This window comes from Rhipicephalus sanguineus, chromosome 2 (assembly GCF_013339695.2).
Source record: "Rhipicephalus sanguineus isolate Rsan-2018 chromosome 2, BIME_Rsan_1.4, whole genome shotgun sequence".
Lineage (NCBI taxonomy): Eukaryota > Metazoa > Arthropoda > Arachnida > Ixodida > Ixodidae > Rhipicephalus > Rhipicephalus sanguineus.
In genome coordinates this window covers 22,483,676-22,504,201 of record NC_051177.1, presented here as the reverse complement: position 1 = coordinate 22,504,201, position 20,526 = coordinate 22,483,676, and the positions used below count along the sequence as shown (strand labels likewise).

General features: G+C 41.9%; 1 protein-coding gene across 1 annotated transcript in view; it reads right to left on the bottom strand.

The window, feature by feature from the left end:
- Positions 1-20,526, bottom strand: part of LOC119381087 (uncharacterized) — a 108,142-nt gene that overhangs the window by 13,696 nt on the left and 73,920 nt on the right. The window contains exons 10-20 of the mRNA XM_037649073.2: positions 19,711-19,777; positions 19,453-19,625; positions 18,817-18,935; positions 18,668-18,741; positions 18,125-18,176; positions 17,923-18,059; positions 16,593-16,840; positions 6,330-6,421; positions 4,476-4,636; positions 3,692-3,833; positions 1,235-1,444 (exon numbers count right to left, since the gene is read on the bottom strand). Of these exons, the coding sequence (XP_037505001.1) occupies positions 1,235-1,444; positions 3,692-3,833; positions 4,476-4,636; positions 6,330-6,421; positions 16,593-16,840; positions 17,923-18,059; positions 18,125-18,176; positions 18,668-18,741; positions 18,817-18,935; positions 19,453-19,625; positions 19,711-19,777 (1,475 nt within the window). The remainder of the gene's footprint in view (positions 1-1,234; positions 1,445-3,691; positions 3,834-4,475; positions 4,637-6,329; positions 6,422-16,592; positions 16,841-17,922; positions 18,060-18,124; positions 18,177-18,667; positions 18,742-18,816; positions 18,936-19,452; positions 19,626-19,710; positions 19,778-20,526) is intronic.

Sequence of the window (20,526 nt, the reverse complement as noted above, 5' to 3'; positions counted from 1 at the left end):
TGAGGGAAAAAAAAAAGTTAGAAAATAATAAATAGATAAAAAAGAGAAAAGAATGTAAAGTACAATGGCAAGCAAGAGCCCACTTTTAGTTTCAATTTTATCAGACATCGAAGGGGCAAGTAATGCGTAGGACAGAATGGGCATACATTTATTGAAATTACAGAGGACACTGAAAAGGTTTATTCTATAAAACAGCATTGTAAATGAACTAGTACTAGCAAAAAAAAAAAGAAGAAGAAGAAGCAACACTATATATAAATAAAACAAAGTTGTGTATAACAAGGAATAAGCACGAAAGGTATGCAAGAGGTTTTCTAAGGACTGTTACAAGCAGTGTCTACTTAAAAACAGCCCAAAGTGGAATGAACTGCTGAAACGAATGCTAAGAGTGAGTGGTTCAGAACAATTCCATTGTCTTATTCAAGAATGTGTCTCCGAGGTCTTTCTATCTCACTCGACTGCAATGCCTCTTATTTGGGCTTAATCTTCATGTGACAGAAACAGGAACCACCTGCGACTGCCCCAAAATCTGCCATTGCTGTAACATTTGTTTTGTCATACATGTTCTGTGTTATGGTATGATTGTACTTATAACAGTGCAAATGTAAGCCACTATTATCTAGGCCCTGTAAGAGGGCCAATAGTTTATGGGAGTGCAAAACAAAAATAAATACGTGGGACACTAGCTCAAGATGCAAACGAGCTTGCTGGAGTCCACTTGCAACCATGTCACAGTTCCCGTGTGGTGTAAAGTGCCACAGCAGTAATTAAGATATGTCACAGCCAGTTACTACTATATACAAAGAGGCCTTTAACTTTCACTGCACTAGCACCGAAACCTATTCCTTCCTGGAGTTGCTCTTAGGAGTGATGACTCAGAAACTCTAAAGGGTCGGCATAGATAAGTAGCATCTTGTGAAACAATAGCCACACTTGGCAAAGCAGACAGGTGGAGTCTTTTCATAGGAGCATTCGCACGAGTTTGCAATGAATGTACAAGAAGCTTTTACATTCAAAGCTTTAATGTAAGATGGCATGGTAGATCAATCGAAACGACCAAATCTCCACCAAGATACAGAACAAATGATGAGTGTTGTGTGTTATGTAATGCAGGCTAAATTGTAGTTATCAGAGTGCTAACTGTTGTTCAAATTTATACGGCAGCAAACATTCAACCACAGACACAAAAAGACATCTAACATTACTGATCTTAACAATCCTGCTGGTTACTAACCAGCATCATCCAGCCAAATTTTCCATCTGTAGGCGGCAAGGTAGGGTCAAGCTTCTGGCTGGCGATGACGAGCAGATCCTTGTATCCATCAAACAGGAGCTCACCCACTGTGTGTCGTGAAACTGGCTTTTCTTTAAGTATGTTAATAAAAATTGCAATTGCTCTGCGTTTTAGAGGATTTGGAATCTTATCCAGAAGGACACCCGCTGCCTGGAGGAACAAAAGGAATTAAACCAATTTAACCGTGAGCAATGTCACCAATCATCACACAGGAAAAGTACCAGAGGCCCATAAAATTGAGAAAAACCTGCCTTTTGCACAAAAAATCACAACGGCTATGCACTAAAAAGTGCACTGCTTTATGGAACAAAAGCTATTTCAACTGAAATGAAACTAACAGATTGGTAAAGCTCACAGAGGTGATAAAATATCTGTGCTTTCCTTGGCAGTTGTGGACACAAAGTAGACACTTCGTCCTTGTGTGGTAGGAACACTGCCCACGATTTGCACAATACACTTATGATACTGTTATTTTTATGTGAGAAAAGGTGTTTAACCTTAAGAGACAGGATTGGGTGAAAGGTTATCAGGTATCTGTAAAACATGCAAAGATCCACCACTGCTACTTCTTATAGGGAACAGAAAATCAAATTGTGCCAAACTGCTAATTGTTCACAACCTAGGTCATGCCTCACTTAATGAAATGCAGCTGTAAAAATTCCATGCGGTTAACTCTGAAAAAAGGACATGTAGTTGTGAATGCCTATGTTAATAGCTTTTACAACAAGGCGTTCGCAATCGTTAGAGACAAAGTTCAGGGTTAACAGCAAAAAAGGATGCAGACAAAGGAGAGAGCACATGACACAAGCACTGTCTTTCAGGTGAATGTTTATTGGAAAGCAAATGAAAATTGATGTACCAGCTGTTACGAAATCTAAAGAACAATGACGATTTCAACAAAGATGCACAAGTGGTGATCTCAGGTATTACCAACGAAAGCCAACTACTCATCAGCGTGAGTAATAGAAGCCTGGGAGAGACACAACAGTGCATGCTTTCTAATATGAATGGCCTCAGCTATTTCACAGGTGCGCTGCTCTGCGACTCAGACTTTCCGTGATAAAAACATTTTAACTCTCTTAATGGTACGCCTTGCTCACATTTACCACTTCATTGCCATTGCTGAGGTTGTTCACCTGTTTTTTCTAACACAGCAATTCTGATGAGTCATCCAGAGCGGCGCACCAGTGAAATCATCGAGGCCTTTGACAATGCAAAGTATGAGCATTCATGTGTCTCCCAGGCTTCTGTCACTCTCGCTGATGAGTGTTTTCTTTGATAATACCCAAGATTAGTACTTGCACGTCTTTATTGAATTTGTCATTGTTATTTAGATATTGTAACAGCTGGTATATTTAATTCCAGCTGCATTCGAATAAACATTCAGTCTAAACACAGCACTCCATCGCCTGTTCTCTTTGTCCACGCCTTTTTGCACTGTTAACCATGGACATAATATACCTCGCCCAATTTTCTATCCTAATGAGACACACATGCCATGATAAATTAATGCGAGTGAGTATCTGTGACAATACTCACAAGTGCAAAAAAAAATTTAAGACAGCTTCGCACTAGGGGTGCCAAGCCTGAAGGAAGTGCTGAGCTGGGTGGCCTTTTTTCTCTTTATTTTTCTCTTCCTCTTTTTTGTTGTTTTTCTCTCATTTATCTGCTTTTTTATGTCTATATTTCCTGTTTATTTCTATTTCTTTCTTTCCCTCTCTCTTTCTATTTCTTTCTCATCTTTGTCTATTTCTCGCTTGCTTTCTCTTTCCATCTTTCGTTTTCTCTCTCTATTCCTTTCTTTTATTTGATTCTCTTTCTGTATTTCTCTTTCTCATTCTTTATATGCTATGCTTTACCCTATACTGTCCTCCCTGCCCTCATCCTCACCTCCCTTTCCTGCCACCTTGCATGCTATGTTCTGTTAGGGTGCCTGGATAGCCGGGTGGTTAAGATGCTTGCCTTCGGACCGTGGGTACGCAGGTTTGAATCCCGCTGCCCATGAGGAATTTTTTTCCACTAAGATTTTCTTCCTTTATATCTTTCTTTCTCTCTCTCTGTACTTGTTCTCTCACCCATCAGAGTTATTCCATCCAGCACCGGAGAAAATCGGCACACGTGTTTTGGGAGCGAGGCAGAAGATGAAGAGGACTGAGAGGAAGAAGAGGACGAAGAGAGCGCGTGCTGATTCATGATGATAGTTTTTGTTCGCACAACCCGGCGCAATGAAAGAGCTCCACTCTTAAATATTGCCCATTAAGAATACAGCAACAGATATAACATCATCACTAAAGTTATAAATTGGTCTTGTTCAGCCAAAAAACACAGCAATTGTCTGCACACTTCTCAGGTAGATAGCCAGCCTCCATGCTTTTCAAGTACCCATGCTCAACATACCACAAGAGGAGCGTTGATAGTCGTGATCTGGTCCTCTTCAGTACCAACAGATTCGTTTCGGTCAAAAAAGTATGTCTTGACTTCCCTGTAGGAAATTGTGCCATTGGAATTCCAGGTGATGTTCTCCTTTACCCATGTCACCCTGCAAGCATCATTAAAATTGTTCAAAATTGCAATTCATTTAATCTACTAGATGATGGAAAAGAAGCTCTAGATTAGAAATAATTCTTAAGTACATCTTAATTCAAAGAGTGCACACCAATGAAGCCCTTTTTAAATCCGATGTTGCCATGCAAAAGTGATATTCTAGTAAAAATATCCTGCAAAGAAGCAACACATTTATGATAAAAAATTGCACACAATTGAAATAGCCACATGCTGCTACATTATTATTATCTATAAAAGAGTTACCCAAAAGAAACTTGAAAAAAAAAAATGAGAAAATAATCATTAAGGTTCATTTCTATGCAGCAAAGTGCAAAGGACAGCTGAAATTCAATGTTACAAGGCAGTAACATGCAGTGAGGAGCTGGCTACAATTACCTACGGCGTCATGAATATCCTCCTATTCATCTAATGTGGAGAGATTAATACGAAAACGATTAAAAACAAAATAAGTGAAGTAATTCTGCAATCTATGCCTTTTCAGTAAGTTATGCTAATTTAATTAAAGATTCAGTGTCCACTAACTTATGATCAGTTACTTGTTTAAGCAGTGACATTAAAATAACCATAGAAAATAAACAATACATCACATTTGCTGAGCAAGAAAAAAGCCAATTACCTGTAAGAATAAGGTCCAACCTCCTCAAACTTTGGCTTCTCTTCTTTTGCAAGAAACTGCTTTGGATTGGTCAAGTTAAAGAAGTAGAATTTCCTGTAGATGGGTAGAGGAATGTCTTGCCACAGATGAAATGCATCCGAATTATTAACCAAAGGAAGTTTCTGGAGAAAAAAAAAAAAAAAAAAAAAGAGGCCAGAGAATGCTATATTGATATATGCCCTGATTTCTTATTACATAAGAAAATGTAAAACAGATATATAAGTACAATATAAACAGGCCCCTAATTTCACAATAACTACTATTAAAGTAAAGTTTGTGCAGTATGGCCATTAAACAGTAAAAAAAAAGGTAACAAAAAGTAATTGAAAAGCAATCGTGATGGAAAACGATGAGCACTTTACCTTACTCACAGGTACGAACCATGTCTTTCAATCATGTCTTTAAATGCTAAGTGCCACTGCAATTCCACTTTACCTAAATGTGCCGCAAGTATAGTGCATTCCATTGAAACAAGCCTTGTAGGCAAGTACGGGTAAGGCGCCGCTGTTATATGACATGCGAGTCAATTTGGGTTCATGATGTGGGCCAATATGCGTGCAAACTTAGTTCTGCTGATAACAAAGAAATTTCTATGTTTGCAGCCATTACAAAGGTAATTGTGGTTGCTGTAAAATGCAAAAGTTGACACCTATAGAACGTTCCAAAACTGCAGTTTAAAAATCCTGTTCTGATAACAGGTCCAGTTGCTTTCAATAATACATACAGCGTGTGACAGCAGGGGTAACCATCACAACAGTTTCAACATAAATACGTTGAAATACATTTCATTTTACAAATCTCGACCTACGCATCACAAGCATGCAAAGAAATTAACTGAATATTTCTACAGTAATGAAACTTTTAAACATTCATTTTTTTCCACTAGCCATTTGAGAATGGAATCAACTGCATCCATCTATCACAAACACCAAGTTGTTCTCAGAATTCGCAAATAGAACTGAAGACACAAAAAACTAGAATTGTCCCAATCAAATGGCACACCGCTTACTCCCATCCCCATTTACACCTGTCGGTTGCCCCGCCTTGGCACAACCAAGAACAACTACAGGTTAGTTCTTTATCTTCTTTGTTTCAAATACTTTGCATAGGATGTGATAATGCCAACTTATGTCAAAATGGTGTTCAATCTTCGACAGTTACACTTCAGTGATATAAGCAATGTTTGTTGAAATATAGTATTACTGTAACATCTCTTTTCCTACATTCGTCTGAATATTTGATTGTTCTGTAAACATTTCATATAATGTACCAACTTTTTGTATTCCCTCCTGCTATGCTCTCAGCTGAGAGCAGAAGTATTGCAAATAAAACAAAATTTAAGAAATATATAAAGTATAGCTTTAAAAAATGTTGGCATGTGCCAAGTGAGAAATAGAAGTGTCATTTGACACACAAGTAAAAAGAAGATCCTTTATACTCTTTAAAATCATGAAAAAATGAGACTGTCTACAATGTCACAATGCTATAGTGAAGCCAGGCTGTACCAAGTTTCATACAAAAAGAAAAAGAAGAATGCAGCCCTGATGTATTCGTGCTTGATCAAAACATTCAGAATGCTTGAGAAATGGAGGTGGTGTATTAAAAAAATAATAAAAAAAACCCTGGTGGTTTCTTTTAAATGCAAGGCAAGCCTAGAATACATCACGAGGCTATTACAAAACCAAAAACTGCCATAACGGATTAAATGTACAGTACAGTGTCCCAATGAGTAGCTGCACATGTCAGCATTTAAGGGCTGTCATTGAAGCAGAAACAGCTGAGCAAGTGTAGCGATAAAGAATGCAGGAAAACTACCTCATCTAAAATGCTGCTGAACAACCTTGGCAGCAGCAGAGCACCCCCACCACCAAGAACAGCCAGGACAAACCCAACAACACCAACGACAACTGAAAAAAAGAGGCACAAAAAAGGTTTAGCAGTGACACCACAAATCACTGGTGCTACACGTGTGTTGTGCTTCAATCATGAATCCTTTCAAATCCTGAATCTTTACTAAATTGTTGAACTTTCCAATCAAAATGGTCACATGTTGCACTGCACCAAACTTTAGATGCTTAGGTGATTCTGCCAACATGGTACAATATTCAAGCATGCACAAAATGCTGCCTGCTACAAAGCCAGCTTCCACTCAGAGTGCATTTTCACCTCAGAAATGAAAGTCAAAAGGAACTATAATTTGTGAGCATGAATGTTAGTGTAATGTCAGCATCTGAAGAGGGAAGAGAGAAAGAACGCAAAACACTGCACCATCTGCAAGAAGTTCTGTCGCCTGAGTAAACCAGATAACAATACATCTTTAGTTCTAAAAAAGAAAAAAAAAGAGGCACTGAGAAAAAAAAAATGTTCTAAAATGCTGAGAAAACTATTGCAGTTCTATGATCTAAACGGGGAAGCCAAAGCACCTCTGAAGAAAAAGAAAAGCTGTAGCATTGTGCATGGTTTCTACCTAATTAAATGTGGGTTGCTGTGTTCCAAAACCACAATATCGCTAAGACTCTCCATAGCAGAAGAATGCGGATATATTTTGTCCCACAGGGTACTCCTAATTCGAAGTATAACAATATATTTGCCGTAACCGAGATTCAACCCACGACATTGTGCATGGTGGCACAGTGCCACAGCTACTGAGAAACCATCGTGGAATATGATTTTCTGCTGACAAAGCAGGCACAACTGATTCAAACAGACAACGAGAGGGCAAATTACCTATTGTGCAACCAAGGAACGTTATGAAAGAGCATAATCCATGAAAAGGAGAACAAGTTTCCGCATAGTTACCCATGCAGACCAAAGCCAGCTCACACAAGTACCAGAATGTAAATGCATTCAAAGATGGGGACCAGCATGCACGCAACTGCATTTTGACAATGAACAATGAGGACAGCAGGCTATGCCTACACAGCAGTGCCCATATGCAAGTCCTTGCTACATCACGAGACTGTCAGCAATGAGCATATCGTGTACACCTTTAAGTCTTAAATAAATTATGCAGTAATTTCAGACATTGGCACATGAACACTACTTTAGCTTGTTAATTTAGCCCGCCACGTGTTGTCTTCCCGTAGTCAGGTTGTGTCCACAGTGGTCGTTTAGTAGACACTAAAGGAGTGACACTGAAGAAATGAACAGATAAACAGACACTACAGAAGTGAAATAAAGTGAAGAAACTTACTTGTAATGCTAATGCTTTACTCCAAACATTGCAGTGGTGTTAGTAAGCCCAAACAATTCGATTGTCTTAAAACTTGTTACAAACTGACCGTTTAATAGCTCCCAAAACACTGACAAATGTGAGTCACCGAGAAGAATGAATACGCCATGACAACAGTGTAGCAAGTGAGAAACACCTGGATACTGAGAATTTTGAAATAAGAATGTATGTGCCATTCTTTAGGGTTTTTTACTTTTCCAAACAGCAATCTAATGACACAGAGCCAGGAGGGAAATTGTGAGCACTCTTTCGACGGGCAAAATTATTATTTCTGACGTGCCATAACGTGGTAGCCGGCAGCACATACGTTTCATTCACCAAGCAAATGACAAAGAAAATAAGACCCTCAAACGCTAGGCAAATGTTGGGCAACGTCCAATAACATATCCTTCGCAGCTCGCCATTTTCCTTGTTTGCCTTTATTAGCATGTGCGAAGCCAGTGACTAAACTAGGATTCATTTTCACCTGGCACTGAAAATATATAAACAAAATACCTACATAATGAGAGAATTAAATTTATATTACGTTGCCCCTTTTCATCAACGTGTAAATGCAAGTGCAGATGTCATGTTTTTGTACTACATCATCAAGGCTATCTGTACGGATGACTGTACACAAAGGCCGCAAACGAAAGTTAACTGATATACACAACAGTACAAGTACTGACAATGCTTTCATGCGGCGAATACAATGGCCAGACTGCAGATAAGCTCGGGGGGCGCACGTCATGGCATCATGCTCTGAACGAATTTCCAATCACGAATCGTGCCGCGCGCGCTTGCGCTGAGAACAACGTTCACGCTACTTGGTAACGACGTCTGGCTTCACCTCAGAAACCTAAAGAAGTTCTCACAAATTTTTGACGACATACACTTTCCAATTATATGGTCTTGGGGTAATTACCCTCGCACTATTGACAAGTTTCGAAATGAACTGCTTTCTTCCGTTCGGTGCAAACACAACACGCGATTGTGTGCGGCACAAACAAGATACGTACACCTATGTAATTTCGTATGCACACGTTATAAAGGTGCAAGCAGTGTATACGCGCGCCTCGCATATCGGCGCCTTACTCACCGAGAACACGACTCAAAGCCATATTTTATTTCCGAGTCGTCACACCCACATGGTGTCCCAGTTAGCACTTCTTCCGAGAGCCTGAAAGCACAACGAGAAACCGACATGTTTTCACACGGTCGCAACACAACCAGCAAGTTTGGCCTAGATATCACGATAAAGGTAAAATCAAGGTAATCTACACCCATACAAGTCGCCTACTGGGCTGTCGCAAAAGCAGTGCTCTCGGTCGCCTTGTCGCGAATGCGACAGTTCCACATTCCCAACAACGATGACAAGAGCTGCACGAATTGCAACAAACTATACTTGCGCCAACGTCGCGTGCCTGTCTACATGCGCGAATAATGCTTCACACGTGCAGACAAGATGCAGCAGCATGGGCGAACAGTCAAATTACAATGCCTCGAAAAGCAACAAACTTCGCGCACTCTTGACAGGCGCATGGGGTGTAGCCGCAGCTGCTTCCATTAGCTTTCGCTTACCTTTCCGAGACGCACCCCAGCCACAACAACGTCGACTGGCGATGCGTGCAGCTCAGACGCTCAGCGCGATGCAAAGTGCCGCGAGGAGGTTGGCAAGTTGTATGAGCTGTCGCCACTGGCACCAGTGTGGTGCTGTCCGTCGTCCGTCTGCGTGCATACCCAAGTCCCTAGCCGCAAAATAAAAGGCACAAAGGTCCCTAGCAGAGGTCCCTAGCATGTTTTCTAGGTACTGTAGCAGGGAGAAGTACCTAGAGTGCGTAAATGTGAAGTTTTGGCGTTGGAAAGTATGTTGCAGCAACGAGAGTTTGCTAACGTGATCATATGGCGAGGAGGTAAAAGTTGAATGTTTCGTTCCGTTCTATTGCAGAACGCGTACCAGAAAGCTCTCCAGGTGGACCTTGATCTATCTTCCCACGACACACGAAACCTCCATAAATATAGAGGTTTATAGAGGTTTTAAACGTTTTAAAGACGTTTTGTAGAGGTTTTGTGTTTCGTGGGTTATCTGTGGCTTTATCTACGTGGTCTAGGGACGTCTAGGAAGGCACAACAAGCAGCAGATATTATAATTCGGCATTAATTGCCGCATTCATAATTCGTCTAGAATACCACCAAGTGCGCATGATTACGAAGTTCAAGACAGAAATTCACTTCGGGGGAGAGGCGAGGGTTCGACCCCCCCCCCCCTTTTTATGTATGTACAGTCGCGCTCAATATTACTTGTAACACGGGAGCGTGTGGCCTCACAAGTTGCAAGATGTCGCATAGCTTCCACTAGTCCTTATTTCTACAACTATTCTCTTGAAGACGTGCGCATTCATTCAACGTTGAAGCCATGCATTCATTAATTTGAACGCTGAAGCCGTGCATTCCAGGCGCATTCATGGACCAGGTTTTTGAGACCAACTGCTAACGAGCAGCCACATCCCCTTTTCTCAGACTGTGAACAAAGCTTTGTGCCTCAAGACTTCATATTCTGTATTCTAAGCGAGAAGGAGTAGCCGGTGCCACTATAATGGCACCAACCTCTCCTATTCCATCATTTCAATAAAAAAAAACAATTTTTTTTTAAACCGATCGTAGCCAGTTTCTAAGTGTCTAGCGTTACGTCTAGACGTAACGGTAAGAGCCGTTGCAGTTACGTCTGGACGTAAAAATAACGAGTCTTAAAAGTTACGTCCAGCGTGATGATACCAGTGGATGATACAAATACAGCCCGTTAGACATACCGAACCGATTGGCCTCAGTGTCGCAGCGGCTAGCGTGTCGTGCTCGGAACTGCGAGGACGTAGGTTCGAACCTCGATGCTAACAATGTTTTTTCTTTTTTTTTGTCTCAGGTGTTGCTGAAGTCTGTTGCCAGAGGAGCGCGACGCGGCTCGTGGGTTACGTGCGCCTCCGCCTACCCCGAAGGGGCAGGCGCGCGGGCTAAACAGCGCGTGGCCGCGACAGCGGCCAGTAGCGCGTGACCGTTACCCTGCGAACCAGCCATTGAGCGATAGCGAAATGGCCGCACTCGCGAAGCGAGGGCGAAGCCACGATTAGTTTTCCGCGCCCGAAGGGCGCAGAGGGCCTTCACTGAGCAACAGGAGAATAATGTGTGGAAAACCACATCAGTGGTGCGATCTTGTACGCGTTACAAAATAAACACGGAGGCGTGGCATGACAACCAGCCGCACGTGACCGCACGCGAATGGCCCATTTGAACCGCGACAGACGTCACGGCTCTGCATTGACCAATCGCGTGCGGTCACGTGCGGCCGGTTGTCATGCCACGCCTCCGTGTTTATTTTGTAACGCGTACAAGATCGCACCACTGAACTAAAGTCCCTAGATTTTTCCCTGCTCTTCAACAGGGAAAATTCTAGGGACTTTAAACTGGACGTAACGATAGCGGTGACTTCAGTTACGTCTGGACGTAACCCTAGCAACAGCCTTCTGCAAAACTTGACTACGAGTAACTGTGTCTGCATAGAATGCGAAGCAACCATGGCATTCGTAGAAAACACAATGCATTGTGTTCCTTGGAGTGGAAACCCTCAGAACTGCCACCTTTGACACTGTTCCAACTTTCCAGAGGCGTAGCCAAGGGGGGGGGGGGGGTTGGGGGGGTTCACCCCCCCCCCAAAATTTTTCAGTTTTGCTTGCGTATAGGCACGCACACATACAAACGCACGCACGAACATACATAAAGTATGGTTGAACCCCCCCCCCCCCGAAAAAAATTTCTGGCTACGCCCCTGCAACTTTCAACAAGGCCTGCATGGCCTTGTTGAAATAAGCTTTCTGAAAAAGGCTTTTTTCTCTTTAACTCTCAATATCTTGAAATCAATTCTTTTGCTACATTTGCCCCATTATCAGAACAACTTGAAAAGACAGAAGACTGATTTTTTTTACCAGAATGAACTTATCAGAAGTCCGGTTAATGCACAAGCAGTTTGTGTAGCATTGCGATTGTAGCCAACTACAAAACTAGAAAAGTGACATCTGTCACAAAGCTTTTTAAAAAGTATTCAAAGCCATAGAAGAGTCTGTGAAGTGCTTTTATGCACTGGATTAGAGTGAGATTAATTTCAAGCAGCATCATAATAAACATTTGTTACAGTTTAATGGTAAGTATAGCACTGCAATATACAAAATGTGTGATTGTTGCATGAAGCAGATGTTACAAAAGTAATATGACTGCAGTGTTCTAAGCAACAGCGGTCATATTTTTCTTGGAGGCAAAAATGCTAGAGGCCCGTGTACTTAGTACACGTCAAGGAACCCCAGGTGGTTGAAACTTCTGCAACCTTTCCACTACGCCATGCCTCATAATCATATCGTGGTTTCAGCACCTAAAACCCCCGCAATTATTATTATTATTATTATTATTATTATTATTATTATTATTATTATTATTATTATTATTATTATTATTATTATTATTATTATTATTGTGTAGTGTTATAAAATACAGTAATATGACATAAACGTGAGAGAGAAGTGGCGGCACCATTTTGAAGATGTACAATGGCTTACAGATGCACCAATGTGCCAAGGGCAGCCAACATACAATACTGAAAATAAAAATCACAGCACTATCCACGGAGTGAATGATGATGAGTGGGCGAAGCTGCGGAGGTTCATCGGTAAACCGTGAATCTTCCGCGAATTCTGCCCAGTACATCATCACCGACGTGAGAGCGGGCGCGTTTATCCTAAAGGTTCGATGAGTTATGACGACTTGCAGCTCACTTTAATTTTACATGTACGCTGTGAATTTTCATTGTTTAGAAAACCATTGCTTTAGAAAACATCTGGCGTCTTTCGTTAAGCAGCTGGCGTCTTTTCATTTTGCTTTAGAAACATCTGGCGTTCTTTCGTTTTGCTTTTACAAAACATCTGGCGTCTTTTGTTGGTTTATTTCATCAATCAACGGCGTTTTGAACAAATTTTTATTGTTTAATGACGCACAGGAGAAATCTCACCAGGCACTACCTTGGAGGTAAACAATGGCTGCTAATGGGAATGAGAGACAGAAGAAGTCGGCTTTTAGCTAACAGTTACACTTCTACTTCTACTAACGTTTCCTACTGGAACATGCCAATGGCTGCTAATGGGGAATGAGAGACAGAAGAATTCGGCTTTTAGTTAACGCGCACGCTGCGAATTTTTTATTGTTCAACAACGCACAGGAAAAATCTCCCACCGGCACCACCTTGGAGGTCAAAGCGTAAGAATGGTTACGCACTACGACTACTACTACGACTACGAGGGACGAACGGGTGCCGCCTTAAGGAGCTTCGCCCCTAATAATACATAATAATTGTTGGGGTTTAACATCCTAAAACCACGATATGATTATGAGGGACGACACCTTAGTGGAAGGCTCCGAAAATTTCAACCATCTGGGGTTCTTTAACGTGCACCTAAATCTAAGTACACGGGCCTCAAGTGCTTTCGCCTCAATCAAAAATGCGGCTGCCGCGGCTGGGATTCGATCCTGTGGCCTTTGGGTCAGCACTCTAGCACCATAACCACTAGACCACCATGGTGGGTTACAGTACTGAAAAGTCGAATCGCAATGTGCTTCAGCATGAAATAAAATGCAGTTAGACTTTTTTTCTAAAGGCATTACTAATGCTTTACTAATTCTAAAGGCATTACTAAGGCATTACTAATGCATTACTAATGCTGAAGGGAATGGAGACTGGGCAGGACATGCTGCAGTAGTTTGTGTCTCACACTAAGGTATGCTGATGCTTTCCTGTAGAGGCCATAGAAACAGTAATCAGGGGCGTAGCAAAAACATTTTTCGGGGGCCTGACCCACCTGTGTGTGTGTGTGTGTGTGTGTGTGTGTGTGTGTGTGTGTGTGTGTGTGTGGTGTGTGTGTGTGTGTGTGTGTGTGTGTGTGTGTGTGTGTGTGTGGTGTGTGTGTGTGTGTGTGTGTGTGTGTGTGTGTGTGTGTGTGTGTGTGTGTGTGTGTGTGTGTGTGTGTGTGTGTGTGTGTGTGTGTGTGTGTGTGTGTGTGTGTGTGTGTGTGTGTGTGTGTGTGTGTGTGTGTGTGTGTGTGTGTGTGTGTGTGTGTGTGTGTGTGTGTGTGTGTGTGTGTGTGTGTGTGTGTGTGTGTGTGTGTGTGTGTGTGTGTGTGTGTGTGTGTGTGTGTGTGTGTGTGTGTGTGTGTGCGCGCGCGCGCGCGTGCGTGCGTGCGTGCGTGCGTGCGTGTGTGCGTGCGTGCGTGTGTGTGTGCGCGCGCGCGCACGCGTGTGCATCTATATATGCACATACCAAGTGTAAAAAAAATTTCAGAGGAGCTGGGTGGAACCCCTCCATTGACGGTAAGCTATATTGAATTGCAACAGACCTTGGTCTGTAGTGACACTTGCCAACACTCAATTGAATAATGCATCTGAGCAAGCTACGCTGATGCAGGGGCGTAGCCACGTTAGGGCACACCGGGCCCGTGCCCCCCCCGAAATTTTTTTTTTTTGCCATAGCATACAGAGCAGAAAATGACACTCGACCACATCTGCCTGCTCGTCCCCACTACAGATCAAGGAGGTGCCACCCCCGAAAAAAATTTCTGCCTACGCCCCTGCGCTGATGGACAGTCATACACATTTTGTGGACTGTTTGCACTTTGTTTCAGCGCACCAGCATGCTGTCAATGTTGGACACACATGCCTGAATATGAGCAGTGAATTCGATGACATAAAATTGCAGCCTATCCTGCTGAAAGAAGTTTCCTCTGCTTGCTAAGTTATGTGTTAGAGGGCTGCTTTTAATAGCCATAGTTTCAGCTGTGGCATGCTCGTATGTACTTAACACCTAGCTGGCTCACTGCAGGTGGGAAAACCTCCAAGAGTACACCGTTAGATTTTTTATCATGCTGTGCCAACCTATAGATGACTCCCTCTCGTCTCAGCCTAACTGATTAGAAATATACTGCCTCCTAGCACACTTTTCTACATGTTTGTCACCACTGCAATGGCCACAGGTGGAATAATGCTTAATGCAGCCCATTCATGCAACAAGAGTGTGAACGTGGGCCAGCTGGTACATGATTCTTTAAAAACGATAACAGCACAGACACCAAGCCAGGGAGGGAACAAGCAAATACAGTGCTTTATTTATTCAGTACTTAAACAGTACTGCCTGCTGTTCTGTAGCAATTTTCCTCGTAGTAAAACTTGATGTTAGCCTTACACATTTCTATGGAACTGATTTGTATATGGCGTACATTACACAGTAGTTTCATGCAGCTATAGTAAAGAGTTTGTGCACTGAAATACTTGTTGGTAGCATGTGTTGAGATTAGTATGGTGTTGAAACTTACCTGTTCATCACACAACAGCGCCCTGCTAAGTGAAGTATGCAGATTCTTTAGCAAGTGGTGTGCGCACTTGGCAAAGGGGGGGAGGGGGTTGGGCATATGCATGCCTATGAAGCCATGAGTAGTTGAAGTAGCTGAAGTATTCTAGTGGGAATGCTTACAACACTGTGAAAGCTTGATGTGGTACAGGTTTTTTTTTTTATTTTTCTTCATTCACAATTCACACACTTCAGAATTCATGGACTATCACAGAAGTAAAAACAGAAAAATTGTAGAGGTTGCTTCTGGAATGTGGCTGAAGTATTGACAGAAACAACTCATCAATAAAAAAAAAAAGATCCAAATTATGAGCACTGCTGTATGGCTGCTTGTCTATGTGAGGAAAAAAAAGGACGAAAAAAAGCAAGGGACAGGACAGGAAGATGTATGTACATTACAACTCAGACAATTTCAACTTGAACAGTTGGTGTGTTTGTCAAGCCAGAAAGTTTTTGTTACACTTGTAGTGCACAGAACCTATCATATACACAGAAGACAAGTTAAATAGCTTGACATGAGCCATATTTTTATGATTACCTCGAGGATCGGTGTTTGTATTTATTCACTAAATTGGTAGCTGGCGAAGCAAAATATACCTATTTACTTAAGTCTGCCATGTTCACATGAAAAAGAAAAGTTGCTGAAGATGCTGTAGACATGCACAGAATAAATCGAAGGAAAGACTATGCATTGTAGGATCGCACAATGATGTACCAGGCTACCTTTTAAACACTACTGTCTTTTCCAAATGCAGTTTAATACATATGAGTATCCCCACAAGACCTGGCATTAAGTTAATCTAGCATGTCAGAGGATTGTGTAAATAGACCGCAAATTGTATGTAATTTGTACTTGAAGCAAGGCACAGATGCAAAACCAAGTGACCCCTCAGCATGTCAAGTCTTCCAACGCTTACATTTGGAGCTGGCGAAATACTCCCCCACGAAAGAACCGTATTCATGAAACGTATGCCTTATTTGACATACACTAAGAAAGCATATAATGTGAACACTAAGCAGTTTTTCACATGATGCCTATAAGATACCTAGTATATGCCCATGACCATCAAACTGGACTGCAGAAAAATGCAAATGTGAAAATGGCAGTTCCATTTGGTTCCTGAAGATCATTGCTTGCTGTACATGCAGATTAAGCAAATATGGCATTTCTGTAACACTGCTGCAGCAGCATAACATCTGGCCTGACCTCTTCCTTTTTGCTTTGGCAGCAGTCCTGTTCAAGGCACAGCATGACACGCGTAAAAGTTCTTACAAGGTGTCTAAAATGTGGAAGGAACTATGTACATAATTTGTCACAGTTTCAAGTCAGTTCACTGTGAAATTAATTAGGACGCAGTACCTCTACAGCCCACTAAAGAGCGGGAGTATTATGTACAAGAGACATCTTGCGGTCTTGGAGTGACAGGCAGTCACGTCTTGTAGATGTTAATCTCGGCGGGTGCAGATGGTTCAGAAGTCCTCCTGGTGTTCTTGAGCTCATTGATGAAGTTGTTGCGCACTGCCGTGATCCCAAATGAGTTGGGGATACGATCAAGGCCATTCTGCAGGATGCGCTCCACTTTGTTTGGAAACATATCACCACAAGTAGCATCCCCAGGCTTCTTTACGTCTATAGCAATAGGCTGCACTTTGGTGATCTCCCTCCTTGTTACCCGTGGCCTGGAAGAGAGAAACGCATGCATTATTAAATCGTATTAATTGCTTGAAATGATTATTGTGCAAGACAGATGGCATCGCTGGAGTGAAGTGGGGGTGGAGGGGAGCTCCAGGTCAAAACTGCAGCATTTATTGGGGCGACACAAAGAGACAGGTAAGCGCTAAACTTAGCACTGTTTTTCTCGTGCCTTTCAAAGTACCTCTTCTATATGCGCTAAACTGCTAACACGTGCTGCATTTATTGAACAGCAAACTCGCTCGAACAGCCACCTCGTGAACACCAGGTCAAATTAACAGTGCACATTGAGGGTGGCACAGAAAAAAATTGTCGTCGTTGAGGTCACAGTATGGAAGTTAATTTACACATGGCTCATTCCAGCAGTGTACCTTTATGTCTAGGATTAAATTCAGCTGTTAATTGGAACTGCTAAAGTATGCAACCAGAGGGGAGTGGTGTGAAGTGTTTCCCCACACCCTTGAGGGCAAGTCCAAGGGTAGGTGCGGGGGCAGTGCACCATTGTTTCTGTCTTGTAAGTGACACCTGTGGCTTCTAGCAAAAGGCACTTTCTGTGCATAACAGTATAGTACAAGGAGCTAGCATATGCACCTGTGTGTATATAATGTCTCAGTTTCAAAAATTACCGTAAACACAGCCCTCATGTCGGATCTGTAGTGCCTGCCCTGTGTAACATTTACATTGCTATAGGGTTTGAAAATCTAGACCAGATACTTTTATTAAGTGATAGCAGTGTAAAAATAATAATTTTCATGGATGCATTCTATATGATCACGATGATATTGAAGATGCTAAAGAATAATTCATAGCACTAAAATATTTAGCATAAATTTTTCTTCACTTGGAACTTATTTTCTTTGTGTTGCATCATGCTGCAAGTGACAGTGAAAATGATGGGGCACATTAAAAATCACTTACAACATCGAAGAAATGAATATACACCAAAAATAAAGGCAAGCTGTCCTTGCCAAAAAAATAATTTGCATGTGTCAACGTCATTGCCAGCCCTTAGAGAAAGTTAGAAGCATGAAGAATTGTCAGGGTAGTTCTTATTAGGTAAAATACCCACCTGAATAGCAAGAACGTTGAAGCAGCCAGTAGCACTGAGCTGATGATAATGAGGCCAACAGAGCCCCACTGAGAGTACTCGGGAAGTTGAACAATGGTTCTCAGAAGCTTGACTGTGTCCTCTTTTGCTTCAACACGCTGAAAGCAGAATGGTGGTTGAAGTTTTGCTCTACCATCAGAAAGGTAAAAGCTAGTGGGCTTACCGTTTCCTGCCAGAAGAGTGGCAGCACACCTTCAGCAACGCGAGAAAAGGGCCTGTAATGAGGATGAGACCTATTGTTATACATACTGTAATATCTTACTGAAAAGTTATGCAGTGAAGATCTCTTGGGTTTTTTGTTTTCTTTGCAGATGCAAGCCCCTCAGAGGGATTTCTTTCTTCAACTAGTTTTTTTTTTCTTTCTTACATTTATCAGGCTTGCACTTCAAGTCTTCATTTTTGAGCCACACACTATATATGCATTATCATGTTTGTCAGATTTTGGCAGAGGACTGTAAAGTATTTTCAAAGCCATTACGCCTTGTTCAATGCTAGAAGGCACGAAAAAAAACCTATGTAGGTTGAGACTTGAAGCTGCAACAATTCACTAGGTCACATGATCCTCATGACAAGAAAGGTTTTGTAAAATAATGTTTTCGATCATTGCATTAGGTTGAGTCATGCAGGTCTCATTAACATGATTGAAGCAGTACTCTAAGCAGTCATTCTAGAACTTTGAAATAAACAAAATAAATTGTTAGCATACCCAAGACCAAACACTCGCTCCAAGACGACGCTTACTTGTATCCGACCTCGAACATTTACAGTCACGCCAAGTGTCTGCAATGAGAATTAAGGTAAGAAGATGTTTGTTTTCACCGTATGCAGTTTAATATTACTAAAGCCATAACTTACAGGTTCACTGTTGAAGAAGAATTGATGTTTGTTGGGATCTGGATTCATGCCATCAACGTCAGCTCGATAGGATGAGTCAGCATACAAGAAATGAGGAAATGAAAGCACAAGTGGAGCGCCTGCACAATAAAGATAGTGCCGTCAGCTTGCAGTATCTATAAACTATAATGGCATAACTGCAACTTATACATCATTTGCTGCACAAGAAATCATTTGCATTTGCGAGATTTTTCACCAACATATAGCTTGTCCCTGAACATCGATATTATAACACAAAATATGTATTATAACACAAATATGTATTTTAGCTTTCTTGAATAGAAAGAACTTGCCCACGTATCATTCGATCAAGTATAGTAAAAACTAGATTTCACAGCCACAAACAGTGAGCTTGGTTTCAAATCTGCAGAATAACTTTGCAATGTACAATATTTTTTATTGTGCTATTTCCACAATTATTTGTTCATTTCAGCTTATTGGTGCCTATCAGATTGTTATGTTCAATGTATGTATATATGCCTAATGTTTCAGAGAGAAGGCACAAACAAAAGGACTTTAACCAGTTGGGTCACAATTGAACACATAGGAAGCAAAATAATGAAATGTCACAGTGAGCTAATGAAGCCAAATACATGCCTTGCTTGCAGGGACCAAGGTTTGCTCCTCCATCAGGCAAAGTTCTGCCAGCAGCGAAGCATTCATTCTCACTGCGTTGTTGTCCACTGTCGAAAGCTGTGGGCCCAGCTATGAAGCGCTTCACTTTCAAGCCTTTGAATGATTCATAGCCTATGCTTTCTAATGGGATAGACCTGGAGATTAAGAACAAAATTTTCATAGTATGATTAGTATTTATAGCACGGTGTTTGAAAGAGTTAAAGAGTGAAATGTAAAAACCTGCAAATGTCCGGGATGAACATAACTTGTTCATTGCTTTTTGACAGGGGTGGTCGAATATGTCCAACTAGAAAAGAAAAAGAAGAACCACACCATAAACTGTCAAAGTGATTTGCACACTGTACATTTGAATATGTAACTTTTTATTGACACTGAAGTTTTGGGGCTTTAAGACCACATGCAGTGAGTGGCTTTATGACCTTACCAAGTGCCATTACACTAAGTCTGCCGAAAGAGAGAAGCATTGAAATCGGTAGCAATGTACCAGAACATTACATGAAGCAAGCCTCGTAACATTATGAAGCGTGAGTGGCACGTCGCGCAACCTTAGGCGTCCCACACGAGCAGACTTCATGATACAGTGCTGGTATGCGATGAGCTACGGTGCTGTTGTAATGGTTTGTCTCAAGGTCAAGGTCATAGGCGTGCACAGGGTTCCCCTTCAGGGGGGGGGGGAGCAAATTTAACGTTCATCGCAGCACCCCCCTTCATATTAAGTCAAAGTATGGGGCAGACTCCCCCCCCCCCCCCACCTCTTAGGTGACTAAGGGGGGTGCCCCCCCCCCCCCCTTCGCCGCGCACGCCTATGGTCAAAGTGAATATGTTCCATGCTGCTGTTCTATTTATCATTTAACAGTGCCGCTCGGCCCTCCGGAACTCAGCAGATCACATGACCTCCAAGTGCCGAACCTATTTGCGGTGGGAGTGAACGAGTGTGATGTAGGAAAAGAATACTTTTCATGCAGTCGTTTCTAAGAGAAAGAGATAAGTTTAATGCAAACCCCGTTCATGGTCCGCTGTAGATCGCCGTCGTGT